At 47.2% G+C, this 25,367-nt stretch overlaps 2 protein-coding genes and 1 long non-coding RNA gene across 6 annotated transcripts in view; 2 read left to right on the top strand and 1 right to left on the bottom strand.

The window, feature by feature from the left end:
- RAB43 (RAB43, member RAS oncogene family) overlaps positions 1–1,428 on the bottom strand; it is a 38,923-nt gene extending 37,495 nt beyond the window's left edge. The window contains exon 1 of one of the 2 annotated variants that reach the window (XM_029600805.1): positions 905–1,428. In XM_029600805.1, the coding sequence (XP_029456665.1) occupies positions 905–1,108 (204 nt within the window). In that variant the 5' untranslated portion in view covers positions 1,109–1,428. The remainder of the gene's footprint in view (positions 1–904) is intronic. The other variant, XM_029600804.1, reaches the window with a different exon arrangement.
- An 802-nt stretch (positions 1,429–2,230) lies between these two features.
- The window catches only part of LOC115091025, an 85,659-nt gene continuing 62,522 nt past the window's right edge, over positions 2,231–25,367 (top strand). For 2 of the 3 annotated variants that reach the window (XR_003856579.1, XR_003856578.1), the window contains exon 1: positions 2,231–2,482. This is a non-coding gene — a long non-coding RNA (uncharacterized LOC115091025). Of the gene's footprint in view, positions 2,483–10,830; positions 10,935–25,367 lie in introns of all 3 variants that reach the window. The other variant, XR_003856580.1, reaches the window with a different exon arrangement.
- On the top strand, positions 3,887–7,218 carry LOC115091024. Its single transcript, XM_029600806.1, has 2 exons — positions 3,887–4,443; positions 7,084–7,218. The coding sequence occupies exons 1-2, from the start codon at positions 3,903–3,905 to the stop codon at positions 7,143–7,145; spliced, it is 603 nt and encodes a 200-aa protein (XP_029456666.1). The 5' UTR covers positions 3,887–3,902; the 3' UTR covers positions 7,146–7,218.

The raw sequence follows: 25,367 nt of genomic DNA on the forward strand, positions 1-25,367 counted from the left end.
GCTAGTTTCGAAAAGGATACTCCGTCAAAATTTCGGATGCAGCAGATCAGAAAGCTGACATCACGTAACCACACAATCGCCTGACAGGTACAGCTTCACTCGGTGTATTAACTTTTTTTTTTTTTTTTTAATATCCTTATATATTTGTTTTCTTTATGTGTCATAATCTATTTACCAGAGAACCGATGGAGTGGTAAAAAAAAAAGAAAGAGAAAACAGATGAGCAGCTCTTATTTTTCCGATCACTTGTCACTTGGAAAAAAGGTCATCTCCGATTCACTTCTTTCCAATGTGGGGGGGGGGGGGGGGAATAACTGAGATAAATACAGCACTTGGAGCGATATCGCACCTTTTGCCTAGTTGCTCCTCCTGACTTAAGTACACAGTCAGATTAGATGATTCATTCTCCAGCCGGATAACTGAACTCTGCCCACAGCCGTCACACTATTGCCCCAGGATGTGTTACATGTGTACTTTTCTGAAAACATCCTGCAAAGAATTTGCTGGTAGTTTCCTTTTGCCATCTTCCCCCTCCCCCCATTTTTCTAGTTTGTCTGTATTCCTTTCTTTCTCTTTCTCTCCTCCTCCCTCACCCCCCCCACCCCCCAAACCCATCAGACCCAGTCACAATGTGCAGAAAGAGAGTATAAAAAATAGGCAACAGGATGCACCGGTAGAAGCCGGCTGCAGCTCAATCTGCTGTAACACTGTAACTGCCAGTCATCGCAAGACACAAAAACCTTTTCACAACCAAAATGTCAGCACTTTACTTACTCCAAGGCGGCCGGCAACTTTTTAACTAGCCCCAAAGCACTCCTACAAGAGGATCGTCCGAGAAAAAAAAAAGCCCCTCCAAACTTCTGTCTTGTTTTTGTTTGGGGTTTTTTTGGCACAAATCGCTCACCTTGACTCGTTTGCCCTGGACGTCCAGGGTTTTCATGGTGAAATCCACCCCGATGGTGTTGCCCTGCCGCTCCACGAAGATGCCCGTCTTGAAGCGCTGCACCACACATGTCTTGCCCACTCCGGCATCCCCAATCAGTACGATCTTAAAGAGGAAATCGTAGAGTTCGTCCGAGTCCAAGGCAGCCGGGGACAGGGAGGACATTCTGCCGGCAGATCGCGCTCCCGGCTCCAGCAGCAGCACATAAGCAGCTCCGAGGGGAGGGATCAAGAGCGTCCGTGGCGATAGATGAGCAAAGGTGCGAGGAGATGGAAGGGAAAGCTTTTTTTTTTTTTTTTTTGGCAACGTACGACACACACACAGAGCCAAAGAGAGATAACGGGAGCAGGGGTGGGAGTGGGGGAAGTTTGTAATGACACTGCTGAAACTGACGTGGAGTTTCTGCACCTGCGGAACTGACAACGCGGAACTGAGTGTGCGGCGGCGGCAGACGGAGGCTGCAGCGCGAGCCCGTCTGCACCGCGCCTGCGCGAAGCGCGCACGCAGGGATACACCACTTGCACGTAGCTGTGCCCGGATCGCCCAGAGGACCCTGGCGACAGAGCAGGAGCCTCTTAACCCCACCGAATAAAAGCTTTGGTGTTTTTTTCAAATTCATTTGTTAAGAGCATGGGTTCGGGAGGGAGATATCGCTTTTATCTTGTTACCTTGTGGAAAGCGTTAGGGATTGGGAGGAAGTGGGGGTTGTGTTTATAGGATAGAAATGGGGAGGGCCGATTTGCCCCAGGATGTGTTACATGTGTACTTTTCTGAAAACATCCTGCAAAGAATTTGCTGGTAGTTTCCTTTTGCCATCTTCCCCCTCCCCCCATTTTTCTAGTTTGTCTGTATTCCTTTCTTTCTCTCCTCCTCCCTCACCCCCCCCCCCCCCCCCCCCAACCCATCAGACCCAGTCACAATGTACAGAAAGAGAGTATAAAAAATAGGCAACAGGATGCACCGGTAGAAGCCGGCTGCAGCTCAATCTGCTGTAACACTGTAACTGCCAGTCATCGCAAGACACAAAAACCTTTTCACAACCAAAATGTCAGCACTTTACTTACTCCAAGGCGGCCGGCAACTTTTTAACTAGCCCCAAAGCACTCCTACAAGTAGATCGTCCGAGAAAAAAAAAAGCCCCTCCAAACTTGTCTTGTTTTTGTTTGGGTTTTTTTTAGGAGGCCCTGCCTCTCGAGGCAAGGGCCGTATAACTGGGCAGACGTGCAGTAGGCAAAAGGGAGGGGGGAGGGGGGCGCAGCCCAAGGGAGCTAGGCGGACAATAGGATTAAGGGCCAGTTCAAACCTGAGCATGAGCCAATGAGACAAGGAAGGCGGCGTCTCTGAGCTCAGGTACTTAGAGGTAGTGCGGGGTGGGGGGAGCACATTTGCAGCCTGGAAGCGAGAGCAACAGGCTGATCTCAGCACGGCTGTGCTACAACAGTTTTGCTTTTACTTTCACTTTGCCTCCAGCACGGCTGTGCTGTAAGAGGAGCAGATCAGCTATAGGAGCAGGAACGATTTCTTTGATTACATCATTGGGTAAAGTACAAAGATTTTGTGGCTGATAGGCAAAATGTTGAGAATATTAATGGTAATTTTGTGTTGCTAAGGTCTGGAAGGTATGCTCACCCCCTCCCCCCTTTTGCATTGAACTGGCTCTGCATTACCAGTACTTTATTTAATGAAAAGGCTTTGAATGCATGGCTGCTTCTGCCTGGAATGTTGTTTTATTTAAGGAAATGCCTTAGCACATGGCTGGTTATATATATTTTAACTAATATATATTTAGTGAAACGCCATGGGCACATGGCCACACTTTACCTGTTATTATATATATATATATATATATATATATATATAATTATGAACTCATGGCTGGCTTTCAGCACAATGCTTGCTCTGCATGTTGCTGTATTTATTGAAAGGGCAGCGAGTGCAGGGCTGGTTATCTTTCACTTGTAGCCTCTTAAACGCCATTGAAGGGGTCTGCACATGGTGAATGCATAGGTGGTTAGAGCACATGGCTGGCAGTAGCAGGCTTGGTAGCTCAGTGGTTAGAACACTGATCTTGTAGGCTTGCTTTACTTTAAAATCGACGTTTTCTATGTATTGCTTTACCCCTCGCTCTCTAAATTGCTAGGAAGTGGGCAGGCTTCATGTCTACCATGCTACCTCAACAACCTGTGGATGTGCTTTGTTATACCTAAGTAATCTGACAATTAAAAAGTAGCCAGCATCCCGTAGTTGGGAATTCTGATGATATGTCTATGGGACAGCGGTACGGCATTTGAGTGCTCAGCCAGGTTAACAGGATGTTTTTTATATTAATCCTAAAGGTGATATTTAGTATTCGGTTACCATTTAAAGGGACAGCTGTCCCATGTGCACGTTTATACTGAATTATAAGGGGTACAGGACCCTCAGCTTGATAGATATGATTTAGGCTGCGCTATGCAGCTCTATACAAAGTAAATTAAAATATTAATGAAAGGTCGGCTTACATCTTAGCATGGTATTGTGGTTCTTATTGGAAGGGCTTGCCAGCAGAGGTCAGCACATGGCAGCGGCCATTTTGGGAGGTCAGCACATGGCAGCGGCCATTTTGGGAGGTCAGCACATGGCAGCGGCCATTTTGGGAGGTCAGCACATGGACTTTCAGGATTTTCTTTTACTATTACTTTTCTTTTACTCCCCAGGCCCCCCCCCATGCGCCGGCACTCCCGCCTCCCCACGGAGTCCGGCTGCCCCCAGCCCCCCCAAACTTGCTGGGCCCAAACATGTGCCCCCCCCAGCCCCCCCCCCGGCTCCTTGCACCCCACCCACCGCCCCCCCCATACCCCGGCTGCCCCCTCCCCCACCCACCCCCCTTAGCAGGTGTGCGCATACCCACGTTTGGCTACCTATTCATATGCCCCCCCCCCCCCCCCCCCCAAAACTGTGCAGGATCTAACCATTTAATATGTCTACACAGCATGGCTACCACTCAGTTTGCTATGGCTTCTGCCCTGTCCGCACTTATGCCGGAGCACGTCGGAAGCCAAGCAAATTGCAGGAAAACTTCGCGGCAACGCCAGAAGTCGAAAAACGTAAGACCAAGACACAGAGGAATAAGAAGAGGAAATCCTCAAGCACACGACAACCGTGTAGCATCAGCCATTTGGGCTGCTATGTACCGGAGCAGCCCCCTCCACGGGGCATGACCCCTGCAGCACCGACCCCTGCAGCACCGCCACGAGAGAACTTCGGCAATGTTACCGAACGACAGCTGCGTCAGCTCATGGACCAAACCTTGTCAGCGGCTGCTATCCATGGCTCGGACAGGGTGAAGGCAATGCTGGATGCCTTAACGCATACCACTAGCCCATCCCCGGGCTCAGTGCCCATCGGTCCACAGCACGGTGCAGCGGGCAGCTCCAACAGTTCAGCTGGCAACACCCAGCCACCAGCACGTCAACAGACAGCTCATGGACAACACGGGCAACCGCAAGGAGGACAGAACTGTGAGTACCCTGATTTAAACCGGAGCCAGGGTAATGCGCAGGTACCCCCAACACAGCCCAGTTACCCACCACCAAGGAATGGCAGCGAAGTGTGGCTGGGGCCACAAAGTGCTCCTACTGACATTTTCGCTGCTATGAAAGCTATTTTCGATAACTGGCATGGGCAGGGTAATGCTAACACTAGCCCAACACAGGAAACAGGGCAGTCAGGATGACCCATGGGGGATATTTTACTTGTGACACCAACCCCAGCCACAGCTACAGCTGTTGGAACACCAACCCCAGCCACAGCTACAGCGGTTGAAACAACGGTGGGTCAGCTGGGGACCAATGGGCACAATACCACTGGTAGCTCAGCCACGAATGGCAATAACGCTGCACAATACACATGTACAGTGGGCTCACTAACCGCGCATGTGTCAGAGGCGTTAAAAGAGAAAATATGGCGCAGCGAATATATAGATATATTCGAGCTGCTCAGGAAAGAAGGGGAGGGTTCCGATCCCAAATGCCACGAAGCGTGCAAACTATCAGCTAGGGAGAAACCCTTCATCGCTAAGACGCTAGCTAATTGGTCAGCAGGATTCAGAATTCTGTCATCCATCATAGGTCAAAAATTTCCTGAAAAATGTTGCTCCTTAATTGCTTACCAGGACGTCATTTGTGGTGCTTATCGCACGTATGGCGGTACGGCTTGGTTGGAGTATGATGAGCAGTTCAGAAGGAATATGGCTGTGAACCCAGGTTTAGAATGGGATCGCAAGGATATTGACCTCTGGCTCTCAAAAATCACACCGTACCGACCGGTGCAGGAGGTTGTCCCTGGCTTCGCTGGCAATGCATACCAGCCGAGTACATGGTTAACTCCTCGCCAACATACTTTTACGGGAAGATTTCCATTTCGGCAAGGTCAGCCCTTTCGTCAAGGGCAAAGGTGGGGGCAAGCCACTAGATTTAGGGGCGGGGGGACTCCCATCTGTAGGCTGTTCAACTCTGTTTTTTGCAGATTCGCTGCTGCCTGCAAATTCAGACACGCCTGCATGGGATGCGGTGCAGGCCACCCTCAAACAAAATGCTCAAGGGGAGGAACCATCCCCCACACAGAGCAACAATAAATTCATTAGAGCACCTACTCCCATTAAGATACATAGCTTGCAGGTCTGTTTAAAGGGTTATCAGCCCAAGGAGGCCAGATGGCTATATGAAGGGTTTTCCCAAGGTTTTCACATACCTTTCATGGGGCCAGAAACCGCCACAGAGGCTAAGAATCTGTTATCTGCGAGGAATAATGAAGAGGTCATTGCACTAAAGATCAATAAAGAAAGCGACATGGGTAGGGTGGAAGGCCCATTCAATGACAAACCTCTACCTCATTTTAGGATTTCCCCTCTTGGGGTGGTTCCCAAAAAAGAGCCAGGGGAATTCCGAATGATTCACCATTTATCCTTCCCAGAGGGTGGGTCAGGGAATGATTACTTGGACCCCGAAGCATGCTCGGTCGCCTATGCCTCATTCGACCAGGCATTAGACATGGTGAGGCATTGGGGGCAAGGGGCATGGTTGGCAAAAGCCGACATTGAATCAGCCTTCCGCTTGCTTCCAATACATCCAAGCTGCTTCCATCTGTTGGGGTTTCAATTCCGAGGTAAATATTACTTCGATAAATGCCTCCCGATGGGCTGCTCTATATCTTGCGCCTACTTTGAGAGGTTTAGCACATTTGTGCAATGGGCTGTAGAGCAGGACATCGGGAAAGGGAAAATCATACACTATTTGGATGATTTTCTGTTTACCGGCCATAGGGACACACAGGCCTGTGCGCAAGCCCTCGAAGCATTCACCCAGAAAGCTGACGAATTAGGTATTCCGCTAGCTAAGCACAAATCAGAAGGACCGTCACAAAAAATTGTCATTTCTCGGTATCGAAATTGATACTCTGCAAATGGTCACACGCCTACCGCCCGCAAAACTAGAAGCGTTACGCGCCAACATATCTACTACCGAACAATCACGCAAAATCACGCTAAAACAAATGCAGTCGCTCATTGGTCACCTCAATTTCGCTTGCAAGATCATGCCCATGGGTCGCCCCTTCATTAGAAGATTGTCCCAAGCCACAGCAGGTATTAGCAAGAGCCATCATTTCATTAGAATCACCAAGGAGCTCAGGGAGGACCTCATAGTATGGAAGACATTCCTAGGGGAATATAAGGGGCGGACAGTTTGGAGGGACCCAATCATGACCAATAGGGAGCTGCAGCTCTACACCGACGCAGCGGGGAGTGCTGGATTTGGGGCCTATCTGGCTGGAAATGGGGCGCGGAACGATGGCCAGTACAGTGGGAAGCCATGGGTTTACTTAGAGACATCACTTTTCTCGAATTGTTCCCCATTGTTGCAGCAATACACATGTGGAAAGCATGTTTCCACAATAGAAGAGTGGTTTTTTGGTCAGACAACATGGCGGTTGTACAGGCGATAAATTCTCTCACTGCTCACGCCCCTAGGGTCATTAGGCTATTGCGGGATTTAGTACTGCTCTGCCTGCGCATTAACCTGGTCTTTAAGGCTCAGTACGTTCCGGGGGGAAGTTAACGGCATCGCTGATGCATTGTCTCATTGTCAGTGGTCTCATTTCAGATTCCTGGCCCCGGAAGCAGAGCATCAACCTTATCGCATCCCTCCTCGGATTTGGGAATTAGGGTGCCCGGAATCGCCTCCATATTGAGATCGGCTCTGGCAGAGAGTACTGGGAGAGCATATGCACGCGGCTGGAGCTTGTTCCAAAAATTTTGCCAAACAATAAACACGCAAGTTCAGGGGACAATGACAGAGAGAAATGTAACAGAGTTCTTGCTCTACCTTAAGAACTCGGGGGTATCAAGAGCACAGGCAGGGCAACACATAGCTGCTATTGTTTTCGTCTCCAAACTATGGGGTATAGGCACCATTAGCAACTCCTTTCTCATAAAAAAGATATTAGAGGGTTGGCGGAGACAAGAACCAGTTAGAAGGGACGCCAGAAAGCCTATCACACCCATGCTGCTACAAGCACTGGTAAAGGTGCTTCCCAGCCTAGTTTGGGACAATTATGAGGTAAAGCTATGGACCGTGGCCTTTTCAATAATGTTCTTTGGTGCATTTAGAAACAGCGAGCTTATCCCGAGGGCAAGGGTGACCACCAGGGCATCGGATGGGGGTCTCCTGATAGAAAACATTAGGCTGGTTACGGAGACAGTACAGATCTTTCTCAGGCGAGCAAAAAATGATCAACGGGCAGTAGGTCGCTGGATTACATTATACTCGGCTCATACGGCGGAGATATGCCCCGTAAGGGCCACAACAGAATACCTCAAGGTACGCCCACTGGGGGGGCGGGGGCCCTTACTAAAACACAAAGATGGCAACGTGCTATCGCGTTACCAGTTTATCAGTATACTACGCAAAGGATTGGGAAAAATAGGGGAAGACGCGGGAGATTATAACACACATTCATTCCGAATAGGCGCAGCATCCTTTGCAAGCAGCAGCGGTTTCAGCGAGGATCAAATTAAGGCGCTAGGGTGGTGGAAATCCGGTAATACATACGGCCCAATAACCAGACAGCCCAATGAATGTTACACATAACCATTTTATTTTGTCTATCTTAGACTCGTCAGCTGGGAGTGCGAAAGTGATATGGATCATGGGGCACTCGTACATTTATTGGGCGCACATTAGAACCAAGAAAAAGACCTCCAGCGAGCAGATGGGCATACCTCGTAGCAAGGCCAGCTTATTCTGGCTCGGCAAACGAGGGATGAGGTGGGTCCAACTAATGCCTTGCATCCTCCAATACGCCAGGCAACTACCTCAGCCTGATGTTATCATCTGTCATTTGGGTGGTAACGATTTGGTCGCAGTCAAAAACATTGACTTAAGAATCACGATCAAGAAGGACTTGACTGCAATTAAGGCTATATGGCCAGCCGTGGTATTGGTGTGGTCCCACATTATCCCCCGGTTGGTATGGAGGGACGCGAGGTCGCATAAAGCCATCGAAAAAAGCAGGCGCAAATTGAACAAAGAAGTGGGGACGTGGTTGAGAGCTATAGGGGGATATGTCATCAAGCATGATGATATTTCGCTCTCATGTTCAGGCATGTATAGGCCGGATGGGGTTCACTTATCAGACATTGGGGTAGATATCTTCATCCTCGCCCTGCAAACGGCCACAGCAGCTTTAGTAATTAGTGGGGGTAGGAAACAAATAAGGTTTTACTGTTTCCTACTTTGGCGAGTGCCCTCACCGGAGCATAAGGGGATGTATCGCTGCATAGAGGGGAAGTTTTTGGTGTTGGGGGAGGGGGAAGGGGAGGAGCACAGCACCAAGGACTTTGCATAGGGGGAAAGCGGGGGCATGGATATAACTAAGCATGGCGGAGACCGAGATCATGGCCGGTCTGGGGGTGGCCCAATGAAGGCCTGGCAAATAACTAAGCATGGCGGAGACCGAGATCATGGCCGGTCTGGGGGTGGCCCAATGAAGGCCTGGCAAAAGCAATAACCGCGGCCCGCAAGGCCAGGGGTGGGAGGAGGCGGCAGAATACTGCACGGAGCGGCAGTAGCCACGGAGGCGTTCACGGAGCGGGATGCCAGTGGCGGGTGTTCCCCTTCACGGAGCGGAAGGCGGGATTGGCATTCACGGAGCGGGGTGCCAATGGTATACCACCTTCACGGAGCGGAAGGATGGAGGGCTGCCGTCTCCAAAAAAGCATTGGGGTGGGAAGAACAAGGAAGGTACCGGTGAGGGCGTGGCATTTAGCTAATGCCAATGGCGTTTAAGCTGCCGCAATATAAAGTAATAATGTATAATGTTAATTTTGGCTGTGGCCGTTTCTTCCACTTAATAAAAGTTATCTTGGTTTACCTACTCTGTTGTCGTGTGGTCAAGGGTGGGAGGGACAGTCGGCCGTGAGCTACGGCATGCCAGAGTTATGGCACAAATCGCTCACCTTGACTCGTTTGCCCTGGACGTCCAGGGTCTTCATGGTGAAATCCACCCCGATGGTGTTGCCCTGCCGCTCCACGAAGATGCCCGTCTTGAAGCGCTGCACCACACATGTCTTGCCCACTCCGGCATCCCCAATCAGTACGATCTTAAAGAGGAAATCGTAGAGTTCGTCCGAGTCCAAGACAGCCGGGGACAGGGAGGACATTCTGCCGGCAGATCGCGCTCCCGGCTCCAGCAGCAGCACATAAGCAGCTCCGAGGGGAGGGATCAAGAGCGTCCGTGGCGATAGATGAGCAAAGGTGCGGGGAGATGGAAGGGAAAGCTTTTTTTTTTTTTTTGGCAACGTACGACACACACACACACAGAGCCAAAGAGAGATAATGGGAGCAGGGGTGGAAGTGGGGGAAGTTTGTAATGACACTGCTGAAACTGACGTGGAGTTTCTGCACCTGCGGAACTGACAACGCGGAACTGAGTGTGCGGCGGCGGCAGACAGAGGCTGCAGCGCGAGCCTGTCTGAGCCGCCCTGCGCCGCGCCTGCGCGAAGCGTGCACGCAGGGATACACCACTTGCACGTAGCTGTGCCCGGATCACCCAGAGGACCCTGGCGACAGAGCAGGAGCCTCTTAACCCCACCGAATAAAAGCTTTGGTGTTTTTTTTCAAATTCAGTTGCTAAGAGCATGGGTTCGGGAGGGAGATATCGCTTTTATCTTGTTACCTTGTGGAAAGCGTTAGGGATTGGGAGGAAGTGGGGGTTGTGTTTATAGGATAGAAATGGGGAGGGCCGTAGGTTTGTGATGACACGACGAGTTCTGGGGATTTCCAGAGCTGGCTTGGAGCCAGATATATTGTAGACAACAAAATGGGTTAAAAAAAAAATCTTTAGAACATCCCGGTCCTCTGTGTGCTGGATTCTGAGCAGCTTTTTGCATGCTAATTTTTTCTTCATGAGCTTAAACAAAGAAGGCTCGTATAGTCTTGCTATGAGCTCATAATTCCTTTGGCATTTTGGGACTGGCACATTTATTGTTTTCCGTTATGGGAGTGGAACTGGATTCCCGATGTCAAGGGATAAAAAATGAAAAAGTTCTTAGTGGCTTCCTTAGCTTGCAAGGCCTGGAGAAAGTAATCAGACACTTGTAGGAATGGAGCTTTGGGAGCATGTCGTTTCATAAGCCAGTAGGGTAATGTGCGATCAGCAGTCTGCCAATATGGAGCCAGCCATTTCCCACAGGTACACACATGCTGCCACGCTTTGCGTCATGTGGCTGCTGCTGAGATAGATGCTGACACAGGATACCAGTAGAAACTGCTTTGCAATGAAATAAAAAAAAAAAATAGAAACGATGGTAGAAAAATACGATACTGCTATCTAGTAATTTGGTTTTACAGGCAGTCTACTGATTTGGCTGAAGAGTGGAGATAAGTTGCTGGTTGTGCACAAAATGCAGCAAAACACAGAACATTGTGGGACAAAACTGCTGAAGCCTTGGAAGGTATGTGCAAAGGCTGAAGTGAGTTTACTCCAGCGATGTGCTAAACTCCTATCTAGGGCCTCTCACCAGTTTTTCTCTGCTTAGTGAGATGCTTTGTTTTCATGAATTAAAATAATAAGGGACTCCTGAAAACATTAAGATCTTCCTCCAGCACATCATCAATTTATTCTTTACCCACATCTAGCTTTTTCTGGGACTTCTAACTGTCTGAAGAACTGAGTACTATCGTATGTCCTGCAAAAATATCCCATGTAAGCCTAAGAATGTGTAATCTTAAATGCTGCTGTGCAGAGCATTTAACAGCCAACCTGTAGAGGCAGGTCCTGCTCCAAAGAGAAATATGAAGCAGGCAGAGAAGTGAAAACCCCATAGCAGAGGCATTGCTAGCTACCTAAAATGGCCAGGGCACAAGCCCATATGCCCCCACTTTCCGGTGCCTGAGACTTTGATAAACTCTAAGATCAACAGCTTTCTCCCTCCCCAGAACAATTGTGTAAAAACATCACACTTTTAAATATTACATTTTAAATGATCTCTATTCCATGTTCCCATGCAGCTGCCATGGGGTCATTCTATACGACCTGTGATAGGGAAATCACCCAGTTCAATCCCGGTGGGGTCCTATGGCTGTCTCCACATTTCCCTCTTTCCAAAGCCCATCCATATGGAGAAAGGCGGCACCGCTACAAACATTTTGCTCGTGAGCAAACATTTTTGGTTACATTATCCTGTGAGTACTATCTTTTGATGCAAAAAGCCCATCAATGCTATTCTCACAGCAACCCAATCCTTAGAGGCAACTTTGGCTAAGTCCATCCCATAAAATAATCGCCTAATCTACTAATAGCAGTTTCAATAAAATGTGGATGAAAAAAATATTTTCTGCAAGAACATTCAAAACCACTTTCTGCATGCAAGTGAAATTAATAAAGAGCAAATGTGTTTTTCTAGCATGTAAACAGATGGACTCAGGAGCAATGGGTTATGCTCCCCTGCCAGCAGATGGAAACAGAGCAAGCTGGCGTCACAGTGTATATATTCCTGCAGTCACCCCAGCCTGCCAGTATTCTCCGTCTTCAGCAGATGGTGGATGTGCATCTCACTATGGGGATTGCTTTGGGTTTTTTGGAAGGAGAAATTTGATATTTTAATTAAGGAAAATAAACTCCGCTCTACTGTAGTGATACCAAAAGGTCCCTCCCTCAGTTGAGAATTCCTGAAGTGATTTCCGTGGTCCCTCAGAGGTGTGCCTTGGTCCAGTAGCTGGGTTTCCTGGCGTAAACTTAGATGTTCGTTCAACTGAAAGGCAGCGGATGCAGGAGGCCGAACGCAGCGGTGATGGCAGATGTCCTTTCCCCCCGCAGCCAGAGACCATCTCTGTACTCAGCCGGTAAGCGCTGAACTCAGTTAAGGTTTACAAAAAAAGGAAAATGTTTTACCTTTAGAAACAGAGGCAGGTTTTTAGGACTTTCTCTGGACTCGTGCTCAGCGAGCTATCCCAACGTTTGTTCCCGCTTCTGTTGGGTTTGGGGAACTGGGTAGCCTGGTGGGTTGAGCAGCCCTGGTGGACTAGGCCCCGCAGTTAGGCTTTTTGCTTGCAAGCCATGTGGTAGGCCGCAGCGGCATTTTCGCACACTTCTGTGCGTGCTTTGCCGCCCTCTACAGACTGTTGGTGTGTGCAGTGCGTGCTCGGTTTGCACTGTTTTAAATGCTTTGGCTTGGCGCACAAGTTGTGCGTGTGCCTTGCTGCACTTACTTCTCCAGCACTTAATTTTTGTGCGCATACATTTTTGAGCATGAGCTGTTCAGATGCATGTTTACCGGCGTGATGGCACCAGTAAACAAGAAGCCTAAGTGCCTTTCTCTTTGTGTTGCCTGTTATCTTAGGGCTTTTCAGCCAGACCTGTCATTTAACATGTGTCTGCATTGTTCAGATGCCTAGGGGGAGTTGTCTTTCTTGGATTTTGCTAAGTCTGGCTCCTCCCATTCTGATGAAGGGTTTAGTTAACGGCTTTGGCTGGAGGGACGCCAGACCTTGCTTCTCCCTTAACTAGCTCTTCTGCAGGAGAGTGTGGGTTTATGGGCTTGGTCTGGATTCGGCTGCCTTTTCTTGGGTGGAATTTTTTCAAAGCTTACAAGCCTTTCCGCAGGCGCAGTCCTCTGCTCACCCAATCCTGTCAGATCAGACCCTCAACCAGTGGCTCCTCCCTCTCCCAGTCCTGTGCTAAAGCGCTGGAGCTTGCCTCAGCTCCCTGTGGGTATTCCCGACAGGAACCCAGAAGGCACTGATGAGGTAGATCATGAGTCCCTGGAAGATGGGGAAATTCCTTCGGGACTGGAACCGTATCAAACCATGTTGCGGTTCTTTCATAGAGATGAACTGCCAGCCCTGATTTCCCAGACTTTGAAACAGCTGGGTGTTCTTGGTTTGGATGCCATGTCTGAGTCGAAGAAGAATCCCATTTTGGTTTCCTTGCGTAAAGCCTCTTGTTTTTTTCCCTGTGATAGATGCCATTCAGGAATTGATTGATCTTGAATGGGACATCCCAGAGGCAAATTTTACAGGGAGTTGGACAGTAGAAGGCCTGTACCCCTTAGATACAGCTGTGAGAGAGAGTTTGCGATTTCCCAAAGTGCCTTCTCTAAGCGGGCAACTATCCCTGTGGAGGGAGGAGCGGCCTTGAAGGATGTGCATGATAGGAGGATTGAGGCTATCCTTAAGCAAGCCTTTGAGGCAGTGGCGATGACTTTACAAATCACTTCCTGTTGCTCTCTAGTGGCACGATCTTGTCTGCTTTTCTCTCAGGGGGTTGATGATTCTAGAGGGAATTCCAGAGCAGTTATGGAGCCCACTGCCACCTTTTTAGCTAGCGCCAGCTGTGATTTGGTCATTTCTCAGCCAGAGGAGTGGCTTTGGTGATAGTAGCCAGGTATCAACTGGTTGCGAAATTGGTCAGCTGATGCAACCTCCAAAGCTAATTTTACAAAGATGCCCTTTAAAGGCTCGCTCTTGCTTGGGAGCGAATTGGAGAAACTGGCCAGTAAGTGTGGCGCATCTCTGGTTTTTCAGTTGCCAGAGGATAAGAAGCAATTGCAGCGCTCCTTTGGCATGAGGAGTCATTTCCGGGGTTCCAAGCGGTTTTGTCCCTACAGAGGGTCGATCTTTCAGAGGACTCGGCCTTTTGGTAGGTCTCAGTCCTTTCGTCCCAAACAGCCCAAGAGAGGAGCGGGCTCGGGGGGCAGACCTTCCCTTACCTTCCCAGTGAAGGTTTGCCGACTCACCTTTGGGGAAAAAGAAATACGGGGATGCCTCTCTCTCTTTTATCAGAGGTGGGTTGAGATCACATCAGACCAGTTGGTCCTAGAAGTGATACAAGAAGGATATGCTCTGGAATTTCGCAGTATTCATCGGGACGTGTTCATGGTGTCCTCTTGTCATTCCCTGCAGAAGTTCATAAGAACATAAGATATGCTATTCTGGGTCAAATCAAGGGTCCATCAAGCCTAGTATCTTGTTTCCAAAAGTGGTGTCACAAGAACCTGGCAAGTACCCAAACATTAGATAAAACACAAGCTATTATTGCGTATTAATTACCATAATAGCAGTTTATGAATTTTTCCTCTAGGAACTTAACCAAACCTTTTTTAAACCCAGTTACACTAACTGCTGTAACCACATCCTCTGGCAGTGAATTCCAGAGCTTAATTATGCGCTGAGAGAGAATTTTCTTCAATTTGTTTTAAATGAGCTACTTGCTAACTTTATGGAATGCCCCCTGGTCCTTCTATTATCTGAGAGAGTAAATAACCAATTTACATTAACTTGTCAAGTCCTTTCATGATTTTGTAGACTTCTATCATATCCCCCCTCAGTCGTCTCTTCTCCAAACTGAACAGCCCTAACTTCTTTAGCCTTTCCTCATAGGACAGCCATTCCATGCCCCATATCATTTTGGTCACCCTTCTCTGCACTTTCTCCAGTGCAGCTATATCTTTTTTGAGATGTGGTGACCAGAATTGCACACAGTATTCAAGGTGTGGTCTCACTATGGAGCGAAACAGAGGCATTATGACATCTTCCGTTTTATTTGCCATTTGTTTCCTAATAATTCGTAACATTCTGTTTGCTTTATTGATTGCCACAGCATACTGAGCCGACGATTTCAATATATTATCCAATATAATGCCTAGATCTTTTTTCTGGATGGTAATGCCTAAGATAGAACCTAATATGCAGTGGAGTTTATGCTTCAAAGACTCCTCAGGCTGCAGCTCTGGTTCCGGTGCCCACGTCTCAGGAAAGTATGGGCGATATCCATTTATATTGTTGTGCCCAAGAAGGAGGGTTCCTTTCATCCCATCCTGGATCTCAAAAGGGTCAACCATCATTTGAAGGTGACTCATTTTCGCATGGAAACCTTACGCTCTGTGATAATGGCAGTGCAGTCAGGGGAATTTCTGCCCTCCCTGGATCTGTCCGAGGCCTACGTTTATATTCCCATCCATGTGGAACCCCAATGTTTTCTATGTTTTGCGGTGTTGGGACGCCATTATCAGTTTTGGGCACTGTCCTTTGGTCTAACCATCGCCCCCAGAACGTTTTCCAAAGTTATGGTGGTAGAAGCGGCGGCCTTGAGATGAGAAGGGATCCTGGTGCACCCATACTTGTACAAGTAGCTGATTTGAGCCAAGTCTCAGGAAGAGAGCCGCCTGGAGACACAGAAGGTGATCTCCTTGTTGCAGGAACTCAGTTGGGTGGTGAACCGGGCCAAGTCAGTCTTCAGCCATCCCAGTTGTTGGAGTATCTGGGGGTTCGGTGTGACACAGAGCTGGACAAAGTTTTCCTGCCGGATATTCAGATTCAGAAATAGATGTCTCAGGTACGTCAGTTGGTGAACACTATACGCCCGACAGTGTGGTCCTATCTACAGGTGCTTGGCTTGATGATGGCAAACCTGGAAGTGGTGACATGGGCGAGGGCGCATATGTGTCCTCTTTAGTGCTTTCTGCTGTCTAGTTCGAACCCGCAGTCTCAGGACTATTCGGTTCGGCTCCACTTGCCGATGGACATCTGCTCTCGCCTCCAGTGGTGATTGCAGGAGGCTCATCTGAGAAAGGGAGTTTCCTTGTCCTCCCCGACCTGGTTGGTACTCATGACAGATATGAGTCTCTAGGGTTGGGGGGCTCACTGTCAGGAGCTGATGGCCCAAGGTCGTCGGAATGCCGAGTTCCGTTGGAACAACAATCGCCTGGAAGCCCAGGCAGTCCAGTTGACATGCTTGTATTTCAGCCACAGGCTGCAAGGTCAAGCAGTGCGCGGGATGTCAGACAACGCGATGATGATGTCCTACATCAGTCGCCAGGAAGGAACCAAGAGCCAGCAAGTGTTTCAGGAAATAGACCAGCTTATGGACTGGGCGGAAAGACATCTACAGATGATTGCGTTCTCTCACATTGCAGGAAAAGATAACATGAGCGTAGACTTTCTCAGCAGGGAGAGTCTGGACCTAGGAGAATGGGTGTTGTCAGACGAGGCATTTCAGCTGATTGTGGATCGCTGGGTCCTTCCGTTCCTAGACCAGCTGGTGACTTTTCGCATGGCAAAAGTTCCTGAATTCTACAATCGCAGGACAGATCCATGGTCCTTGGGCATAGATGCTCTCGTATACGTCTGGCCAGAAGACAGATTGTTTTATGCCTTTCCTCCATGGCCATTGCTGGACAGGATAATTCACAAAATTGAGGGCTGGGGGGGGGGGGCCCTAGTACTCGTGGTGGTGCCGGAGTGGCCTGGGCATCTGTGGTATGTGGATTTGCGAAGACTCCTGGTGGAAACCCCTCTTCTGCCACACATGGATCTGTTACAGCAGGGTCCAGTTCTTCATGAGGATCTGTCTCTGTTCTGTCTTACAGGTAGGTCCTTGAGAGGACCTGCCTGTTGAAGCGTGGCTCTTCTGTGGTAATTGCCACCTTACTCCATGCTTAAAAGTTCTCCACTTCCTTGGCCTATGTGTGGGTTTGGAGAATGTTTGAGGCCTGGTGCGAGGAGCACAGTATTCTTTCTCACTCAGTTATGATCCCTCTCATTCTGGACTTCTTGCAGGATGGGTTGAATAAAAAGGATTGGCCCTTAATTCCTTGAAGGTATAGCTTCCGACTCCTGCCTGTTTCAGAGGCCTGGTGAATGGTGTTTCCTTGTTGTCTCATCCTGATGTGGCCCGTTTTTTTTGAAGGGAGTGAAGCATCTTCGGCCTCCCTTGATGTTGCTGGTTACCTTGTGGAGTCTTAATTTGGTGCTGGATTTTTTGGTGGGCCTTATGTTCCTGAGGGCTATGTGTTCTGCATGTCGCATTTCTGAGCTGCAGGCCTCATCTTGCCTGGAGCTGTTCCTTCGGGTGACTCCAGGGGCATTATAGCTGTGTACTGTCCCATCCTTCTTGCATAAGGTGGTCTCAGAGTTTCATTTGAATCAGTCCATTTCCTTGCCAGCCCTGGATAAGGACAGGGACACAGAGGGGTATAGACCCTTGTGTCCCTTGGATGTCAAGCGAATTGTGTGGTATCTGGAGGTTTCTGAACCTTTCTGAAAAATGGATTGCCTGTTTGCCCTTCATGATGGGAGAAAGCAGGGTGAACCAGCTTTACGGGCTACTGTAGCTCATTGGATTAAGGAGGTCACGGCTGTGTATGTGGATACTGACAATCCTTTGCCTACTCAGGTTAGGGCTCATTCCACTAGAGCTCAGGCAGTGTCATGGGCTGAGGTTAGATTGTTGTCTCCCGTCGATATGTCAAGCTGCGACGTGGACCTCCTCACATACTTTCCAGGTTTTATCGTCTGGATGTGCAGACCTGGGAGGATACAGCCTTTGTATGTGCGGTGTTGACTGGGCCGCAGGCAGCCTCCCGCCTTGTTCAGGAGTAGCTTTAGTACATCCCACTGCTCCTGAGTCCATCTGTCTACATGCTAGGAAATGTGGACGTTATTTACCTGTTAATTTCGTTTTCCTTAGTTGTCACAGATGGACCCAGCTTCCTGCCCTCAGCTGCCGAATGATTGTTTCAGTAGACCTCCTGTTGGGGGGTACGGGTCCCAAGAGATTACTGGTAAGTGTTCATCTAGTCCCTAGATTGGGGAAACTGTGTTCTTACTTTATTTCAGTGTTTCATGTTGGTTGAGTACAGTTATGGCTACTTGTTTTTATCAAGTTTTTTGCTAGTCTGTCCACAGTTGCTTTTGAAGGGAATACTGGCAGGCTGGGGTCACTGCAGGGTTATATATACTGTGACGTCAGCTTGCTCCAAACCATCTGCTGGCAGGGGAGCATAAACCCACTGGTCCTGAGTCTATCTATCTACACTAAGGAAAACAAAATTATCAGGTAAGAAATTTCTCCATTAAAATAGAAATGAGGACGAGATGACCATAATGCTGTAAAAGCCAGTGATGGTAAGAACCATTGTTTTCACAGCAAGATTTGAAGTTACACAAGAAATGAATCTTTAAAGTACAGACAGATCTTCAAATACAGAATAGAAAGTCCATGACGTATAAATAGAAACATGCCAGCAACAACTACTGGAAACCACTAGCCTGACTGATTTATGCAGTGCAACAATGGAAAAACAATCATAATCAGTCCTCGCAAAACATCAAGCAATAAAATCAAGAAATATAAAACATTCATGATATTAAAACTACACTAATAAAAAGAATAAATGTCAAAACAGCCAATGAAATCCAATAATTTTAAAAACTTGCACAACTTTGTTCTAATATCCCAAACACCAATAAAATATTTCAAAACATCTGATGAATAAAATATCCAATAATTAAAAAATGTTCTAATATTTCTCAAAAAAACAAGGAGGTCCATATTCAGTCACTGCCGGATATCAAAGTTAGCTGAATAAACTTTGGAAATATATTCAATAGTGCAGCTGCTAACAACTCCTCTCAGTTATGCCCCCAGAACGCTTCCATAGCCTGCTAGAATTTAGCCAGCTATGTGCCCAAATCTTCATTTGACCTGTTAACTTCTGAGTTTAGCTAGCTAAAAGATTTTGAATATAGACCTCTAAAACATTTTAAAATAAACATCAAATTACAATAATTAAACTAATAAAGAATAAAAAAAATCTCCTCTCCATACCTGGGATCTTTTGATTTCCATCCAGTCACCTTGAGATTGTTGTGAATTGGGGCCGCACAAACTCTCTCTCTCTCTCACACACACTAACACATTCCTTCTCTCACACACTCCCTCATATACAATACTCTCACACATAGTCCCTCTCAAATACACAGGTTCTTTTTCCCTCACACATTGTGTGTGTGCCTGTGAGAGCCTGCATGTGACCTATAGGCTCTCATAGGCATGCTAACACACACATGCACACAGGCTCTCACATATACATATCAAACATGCTCATTCATGCTCACAGGCTCTCGCATGTGCTCTCATACAGACATGCACACATTCACAGGTTCTCGGGCTTTCACACAGACAGCACGCAAAGAGGCTTGCATACACATACAAGCTTGCACACACATATACACACATAGGCTGTCACATATATCACATAGGCTTTCACACAGATATGTACACAGACACACATACATGGCCTCCTGTTCAGGCCACAGTGGAATGAGCTCTACCACGGTCCCTGTGGCCTCCTGTTTGCTTCAGGCTGTGGTGGGATGAGCTCCACCATGGCCCCGCCGGGTTCTTTGTTTTGGGCTATGGTGAGATGAGCTCCACCGTGGCTCCTGCCAGCCTCCTGTTCACTTTGGGCTGTGGTGTGATGAGCTCCACAACAACCCTGCTGGATACTTTGCTTTAGACCGTAGTGGGATGAGCTCCACTATGGCCCTGCTGGTCTTCCTGCACTGGCGGAAAAAGCTGTGCATGCCTGTGGGAAAAGCTGGGTGTGGGCACGTACACGCACAGCTTAGAGGGAACACTGCTCAAAACCTATAGCAAACCTACCATACCATAACACGCTATCTGCCAGTCAAACAGTAGCAATCCTACCCATGAAAAGGCAACACTACAAATATTGCAGAAGGCCCTAAAACATTAAAACACCTCCTATTAGGAAAATAGAACAAGTCAGGCTGCGGTAGATTCCTACACAGAAACTACATGCTAGCAGAATACCTCACCTCAGTCACAAAGACCTTTACTAAATACAGAATAAAGAGACCATAAATAGAAACCACAACAAGCCAGACTCTATGCAGTGCAATAATGGAAAATAATAAACATCACCAGTCCTCATTAAACATCAATTACAATTAAGAAATATAAAACATCTTACCAATAAAAAGAATATGTCAAATCAGCTGATGAATGAAACATCCAATAATTGAAAACAAATATAAAAATGTTTGGTAATTTTTTAAACACCAATAAAATATTTGAAAACATCAGGCACATCAAATAACAGTCAATAATTAAAACTAATAAGGATAAATGTTCCCCCTCCATACCTGGGAACTTTAGATTTCCAGTCACCCTGAAATTGTTATACATTGGACAGGGGTGCACAAACCTTAACCTTTCTCATATATACACACTCTAAGATGCACACAGGCACTCTCACTTTCAGATACACACAGGCGTTCTCACTCTTAAACACATATTCTCACACTCTCGACCACACCAGCTCTCACTCTCAAACACACAGGCACTCTCACACTCAGGTATTCTTTCACACAGGCATTCACACACAAAAGCATTAAAACTGAAATAGGCATTTAAAGGCATTCACATATATATATATATATATATATATATATATATATATATATATATACTCACACACAGTTATTTTTACACACCCAGGCACTCACAATGTCACACAGGCACCCACTGTTGCACACAGGTACTCTCACATTCTCAAAAACACAACCACTCCCTCAGGCATTCTTTCACACACACACAGGCACACACATTCACATACACAAGCACGCTTTCATGCTCACACATACAGGCACTCTCACAGGTAGTCTCACTCTCACATACAGGCAATCAGTTTCTCTCACATAGGCTCACTCTAAATCCTCTCCCTCTCTTCTTTGGCTGCAGGGAAACGCCGGTGGCTCCACATGACCTCTTCCTCGGCTGCACGGAAATGCCGGCGGCCCCACACGATCTCTTCTTCAAACTGCTGGCAGCAGGGAAACGCCTGTGGCCCTTCATGGGCTCTTCTGCTTCACCAGTGGCTGAAGATGCAGAGACCCAGGGCACAGGCCTTAGGTGCACAGTGCTAATGACACCCCGCCCCATACAGTGGCCTATTGCTAACCTCACTCCAGTGCAGTCTAATAAGCATTCAGGATACTCACCTCAGGATGCTGTGCTCACTGAAATGTGAATGAATGATGTATACCCCAAAATGACTTAAGTCTATGACCTAAAATTAAACTGCAGACCATTACTACAAAATAAAAATATTGTGCTGGACCAGGAAGTGCCTGTGATGATGCAGTAAATTATTTTTTTTTGTACTGTTCACATTCACTATCTGGTCTCCATTCCACTAAAAAGGGCTATGTTTTTCTCACTTAAAATAAATTTGTAGTATGTGCTGGAGTGTTGTACATCTAGGGAAAAGGCACCTCTGTTTCTATTTGGCTGACTTCTGATTTGGCTAAATTAAATTATCTTTTTAAGATGCACCAATGTTTAATCATAAACATCTTATACAGAGAGTGAGGTTTCTCTCCACCCTCTCCTTCCTTTTTCACCATTCTGTGCAAAATAAATAGTTGATTCAAAACAAAGAGCTACAGTATATTTTTTCATTAAAAAAGAACTTTCTCAGGATAATTTGCTGAAGTATTTTAGAATTGTTATGTGAGGTATACAGAAATGATAGGGTTTGTGTGCAGTACTTCCTGAGGTTAATGAATGAGTCTGGTGTTTCATGCTTAATCCAAGTCATGCAGAACAAAGTACAGATCCTGGAGGTGAAGGCTGAATTCCTCAAGGTTTGTTCCAAACTCTGCTTATTTAGCATGAAGAGCACTACATCTGGTGCCAACTATACCTGATGCAGTAACAAAATGCAGGGCTGACGAGATTATACAAATACTGCAGTACCATACCAATGGTACTGCTTGCGATTTTCAGACTTTTTATGTGGGTGAACACATATTTACCCATGCAAAATTGCAGTTTGAAAATTGCACATCCCCCACCCCCACCCCCGATTGCATAAATATATGTATACTGTTCACAGTGCATGTACTGTTTTTACTCACAGGATAAAAAGGGCAGGGTTAGGTCAGAGGAGGGAAAGTTCCTTCTGGAATTTCACTTTGAAATCCCCACATGTACTTTCACACGTGTACTTCATAGCAGGTACAAAGTATCTGCCTTCCCCCACCAGCCCAGATTATCAAAGGGAAACTCTGAAGGAAGTTTCCCTTTTAAAATTAACTTGCAAGCCCTGCAAGCTGTTAAAATTTTCCCCTTACATGTTCACACACAGGCCGATACAATACAGTGTGCTCCGGTGGAGCGCACTGTTAACCCGCATTTGGATGCACGTTTACGACACGCTAGCTTTACCCCTTATTCAGTAAGGGGTAATAGCGCGTCGAAAATGCGCGTCCAACCCCCCCGAGACTAATAACGCCTGCAACATGCAAATGCATGTTGATGGCCCTATTAGTCATTCCTGCGCGATACAGTAAGATAGGCGTTAATTTCTGCCGGTGCCGGGGAAGTGCACCCTCCGACTTAATATCATGGCGATATTAAGTTGGAGGTCCCAAAAGTTAAAAAAAGAAGTAAAATAAAAATAAAAAATTTAAAAGCGGCTCACGGGTTGAAAACCAGACGCTCAATTTTGCTGGCATCCGGTTTCCAAACCCGTGGCTGTCAGCGGGCTCGAGAACCGACGCCAGCAAAATTGAGCGGCGGCTGTCAAACCCGCTGACAGCTGCCACTCCTGTCCAAAAAGAGGCGCTAGGAACGCGCTAGTGTCCCTAGCGCCTCTTTTTACCGCAGGCCCTAATTTAAATATTTTGGTTTACTGAATCGCGCGCACAGGAGAGCGGGCACTTGCCTGCTCTCCCGCGAACTTTACTGTATCGGCCTGACAGTGATTGGGAGTATAGACAGGAAGCATGTCTCTCTCATGCTGCTTCTGCATCCTCCTGCATCCTATGGCAGTGGTATTCACTCCCAGCCTTTGAGGCCCACAGACAGGTCAGGTTTTCAAGGATATTCCTAATGAATATGCATGAGACAGATTTGCATGTACATTTCATTGTATGAAAATCTATCTCATGCATATTTATTAAGGATATCCTGAAAACTTTTGGGAGTAAATACTACTGGTCTATGGGTTGATGCATTTGCACTGACAGGCAATAGATTAAGGGAGGAGGCAGAAGCAGCAGCTCAGGGTAGAAGTACTTATCACCTGCACTGTGCCACCGATATGCTGCTCCTCAGTTGACATAGGGATCATGATACCATGTCACTAATGCTTGACATTTTCTTAATCTTCCCCTCCATCACCTCCTTTTCTGTCTTCTTCCAACTGCCCCACCCCCTTTGTCTGTCTCCCACCCCCTCCATTTTCAGCCCACTATCTGCATCTATCACTCACACCACAGTCTCTTTTCTCTCCCCTTACTTGCTTCTCTACCATCTTTCTAATTTTTCATGTCCCATCTCTTTGACACTTCTTTCTTTTTTCAAAATTTCTTTATTAAGTTTTCAACATATTCCATTGAAATACTCAGAACAGTAGATATCACAAGTATAACACAGTACAAAATAGAATTAACACAATCCAGTAGTACCACTCCCCTCCCCCAATCCCTCTTCTCCCCTGTCATGTTGTAAAGAGGTTGCTAGTCCAAGCCCAAGGAAGATTCTGTTGATTAATACAGTAAAGCCAAGTCGCTAATGAACCACAATGTGTCATACACATACACAGATACCTCTGTGGTACCTGGGAGTGGACACAGCTTGGGAACCAGCCAGGAGAATAGAAGGAGGCAGACTCCGGCTGGTATACCCACTACAGTTTTATTTACAAAACAAAATAAACACCTTGTAAAGGCTGCGCACCTCAGCAGTCCTTCAATGCAGTTCCAAAAGCATTTAAACATACCGTAAGTTGTATGTATGCTTCCTTTCCGCCTGCAACCTAGGGCTTCCCTAACTCTCCTGGGCCATGGCTCCTTATATTGTGGTAAGGGGATCCTCCCTTCATCCAGAATCCCTTGTGGGGCAGGTTCTTAAAGAGGACTAGGCCAGATAACTGGACAATTCTTTAAGGTGTTCTGGAGGAGTCTCCTATACACTCCCTCACATACTCTCCCTCTCAGGCAGCCTTACCAGGGTGAGTGCCTGCCTGTAATAGATTAGGGACACCGCTCTAGACAGGAAATCTGTATTGGCGTTTTCCTTTCCTGCCCTATGTCGGATCTTATAGTTGAAGGGTTGTAGGTCTAGGAACCAGCCCATCACCCTCACATTGGACTCTTTGTTTCTATTTATCCATAGGAGCGGTCAATGATCCTTCACAAGTGTAAACTGCTGCCCTGGCAGGTAGTACTGAAAAGCCTCTAAGGTCCACTTGACTGCCAAGGCTTCCTTTCTGATTGTCAAGTATTGCCTCTCCCGTGGCATCAGCTTCCAGCTAATATACACCATGGGGTGTTCTTGGCCATCTTTTTCTTGGACTAAGATTGCTCCCAAGTACACTTCTGAGACATCAGTTTGCATCGTGAAGGGTTCAGTGAAATCTGGACTTATCACAACCAGTTTGGAGTATAATGCTTCTTTCAGGGCCTGGAAGGCCTTCTCTGCTTCAGTGGACCATTGAACCTTCTTTGGGCTTTCTTCAACAACAGCCATGTCCAAGGTTCCACCTTCTCTGAGTAATTGGGTATGAATCTCCTATAATAGCCCGTGATGCCTAGGAAAACTCTTACTTTCACTTTTGGTTGTGGGACTAGCATCCAGGTGATGGCCTCAACCTTCTGGGTCTGTGGGTGGACCTTCCCCTTCTCAAGTGTTTAGCCAAGATATTGGGCATCTTGTCCTCCCAGGAAGCATTCCTTGGGATTGGCTATCAGTCCTGCTTTCCCCAGACTTGTTAGTATGGCCTGGAGTTGGCTTAGATGAGTCCGCCAGTCCATACTGTATGCTACAATGTCATCCAAGTAGGCAGCTGCATAACTTTGATACGGGCACAGCAGGCTGTCAACCAAGTGCTGAAACGTTACGGGGGCACTGTGGAGTCCAAAAGGGAGGATGGTGAACTGGAAGCATCCATCTGGCATAGAGAATGCAATCTTCTCCTTTGCCACTGGCATGAGAGGCACCTGCCAATACCCTTTTATAAGGTCAAGGGTAAACATAAACTGGACTGATCCCAGATACTCAATCAGCTTGTCCACAT

Source organism: Rhinatrema bivittatum, chromosome 4 (assembly GCF_901001135.1).
Source record: "Rhinatrema bivittatum chromosome 4, aRhiBiv1.1, whole genome shotgun sequence".
Classification (NCBI taxonomy): domain Eukaryota; kingdom Metazoa; phylum Chordata; class Amphibia; order Gymnophiona; family Rhinatrematidae; genus Rhinatrema; species Rhinatrema bivittatum.

What these genes read in the sequence shown, in the direction of transcription:
- LOC115091024 (XM_029600806.1), top strand. Translation starts at nt 3,903, where the DNA reads ATGTCTACACAGCATGGCTACCACTCAGTTTGCTATGGCTTCTGCCCT. An exon ending in ACCGCAAGGAGGACAGAACT is followed by an intron (nt 4,444 to 7,083) that starts GTGAGTACCCTG and finishes GTCTCATTTCAG; the next exon opens with ATTCCTGGCCCCGGAAGCAG.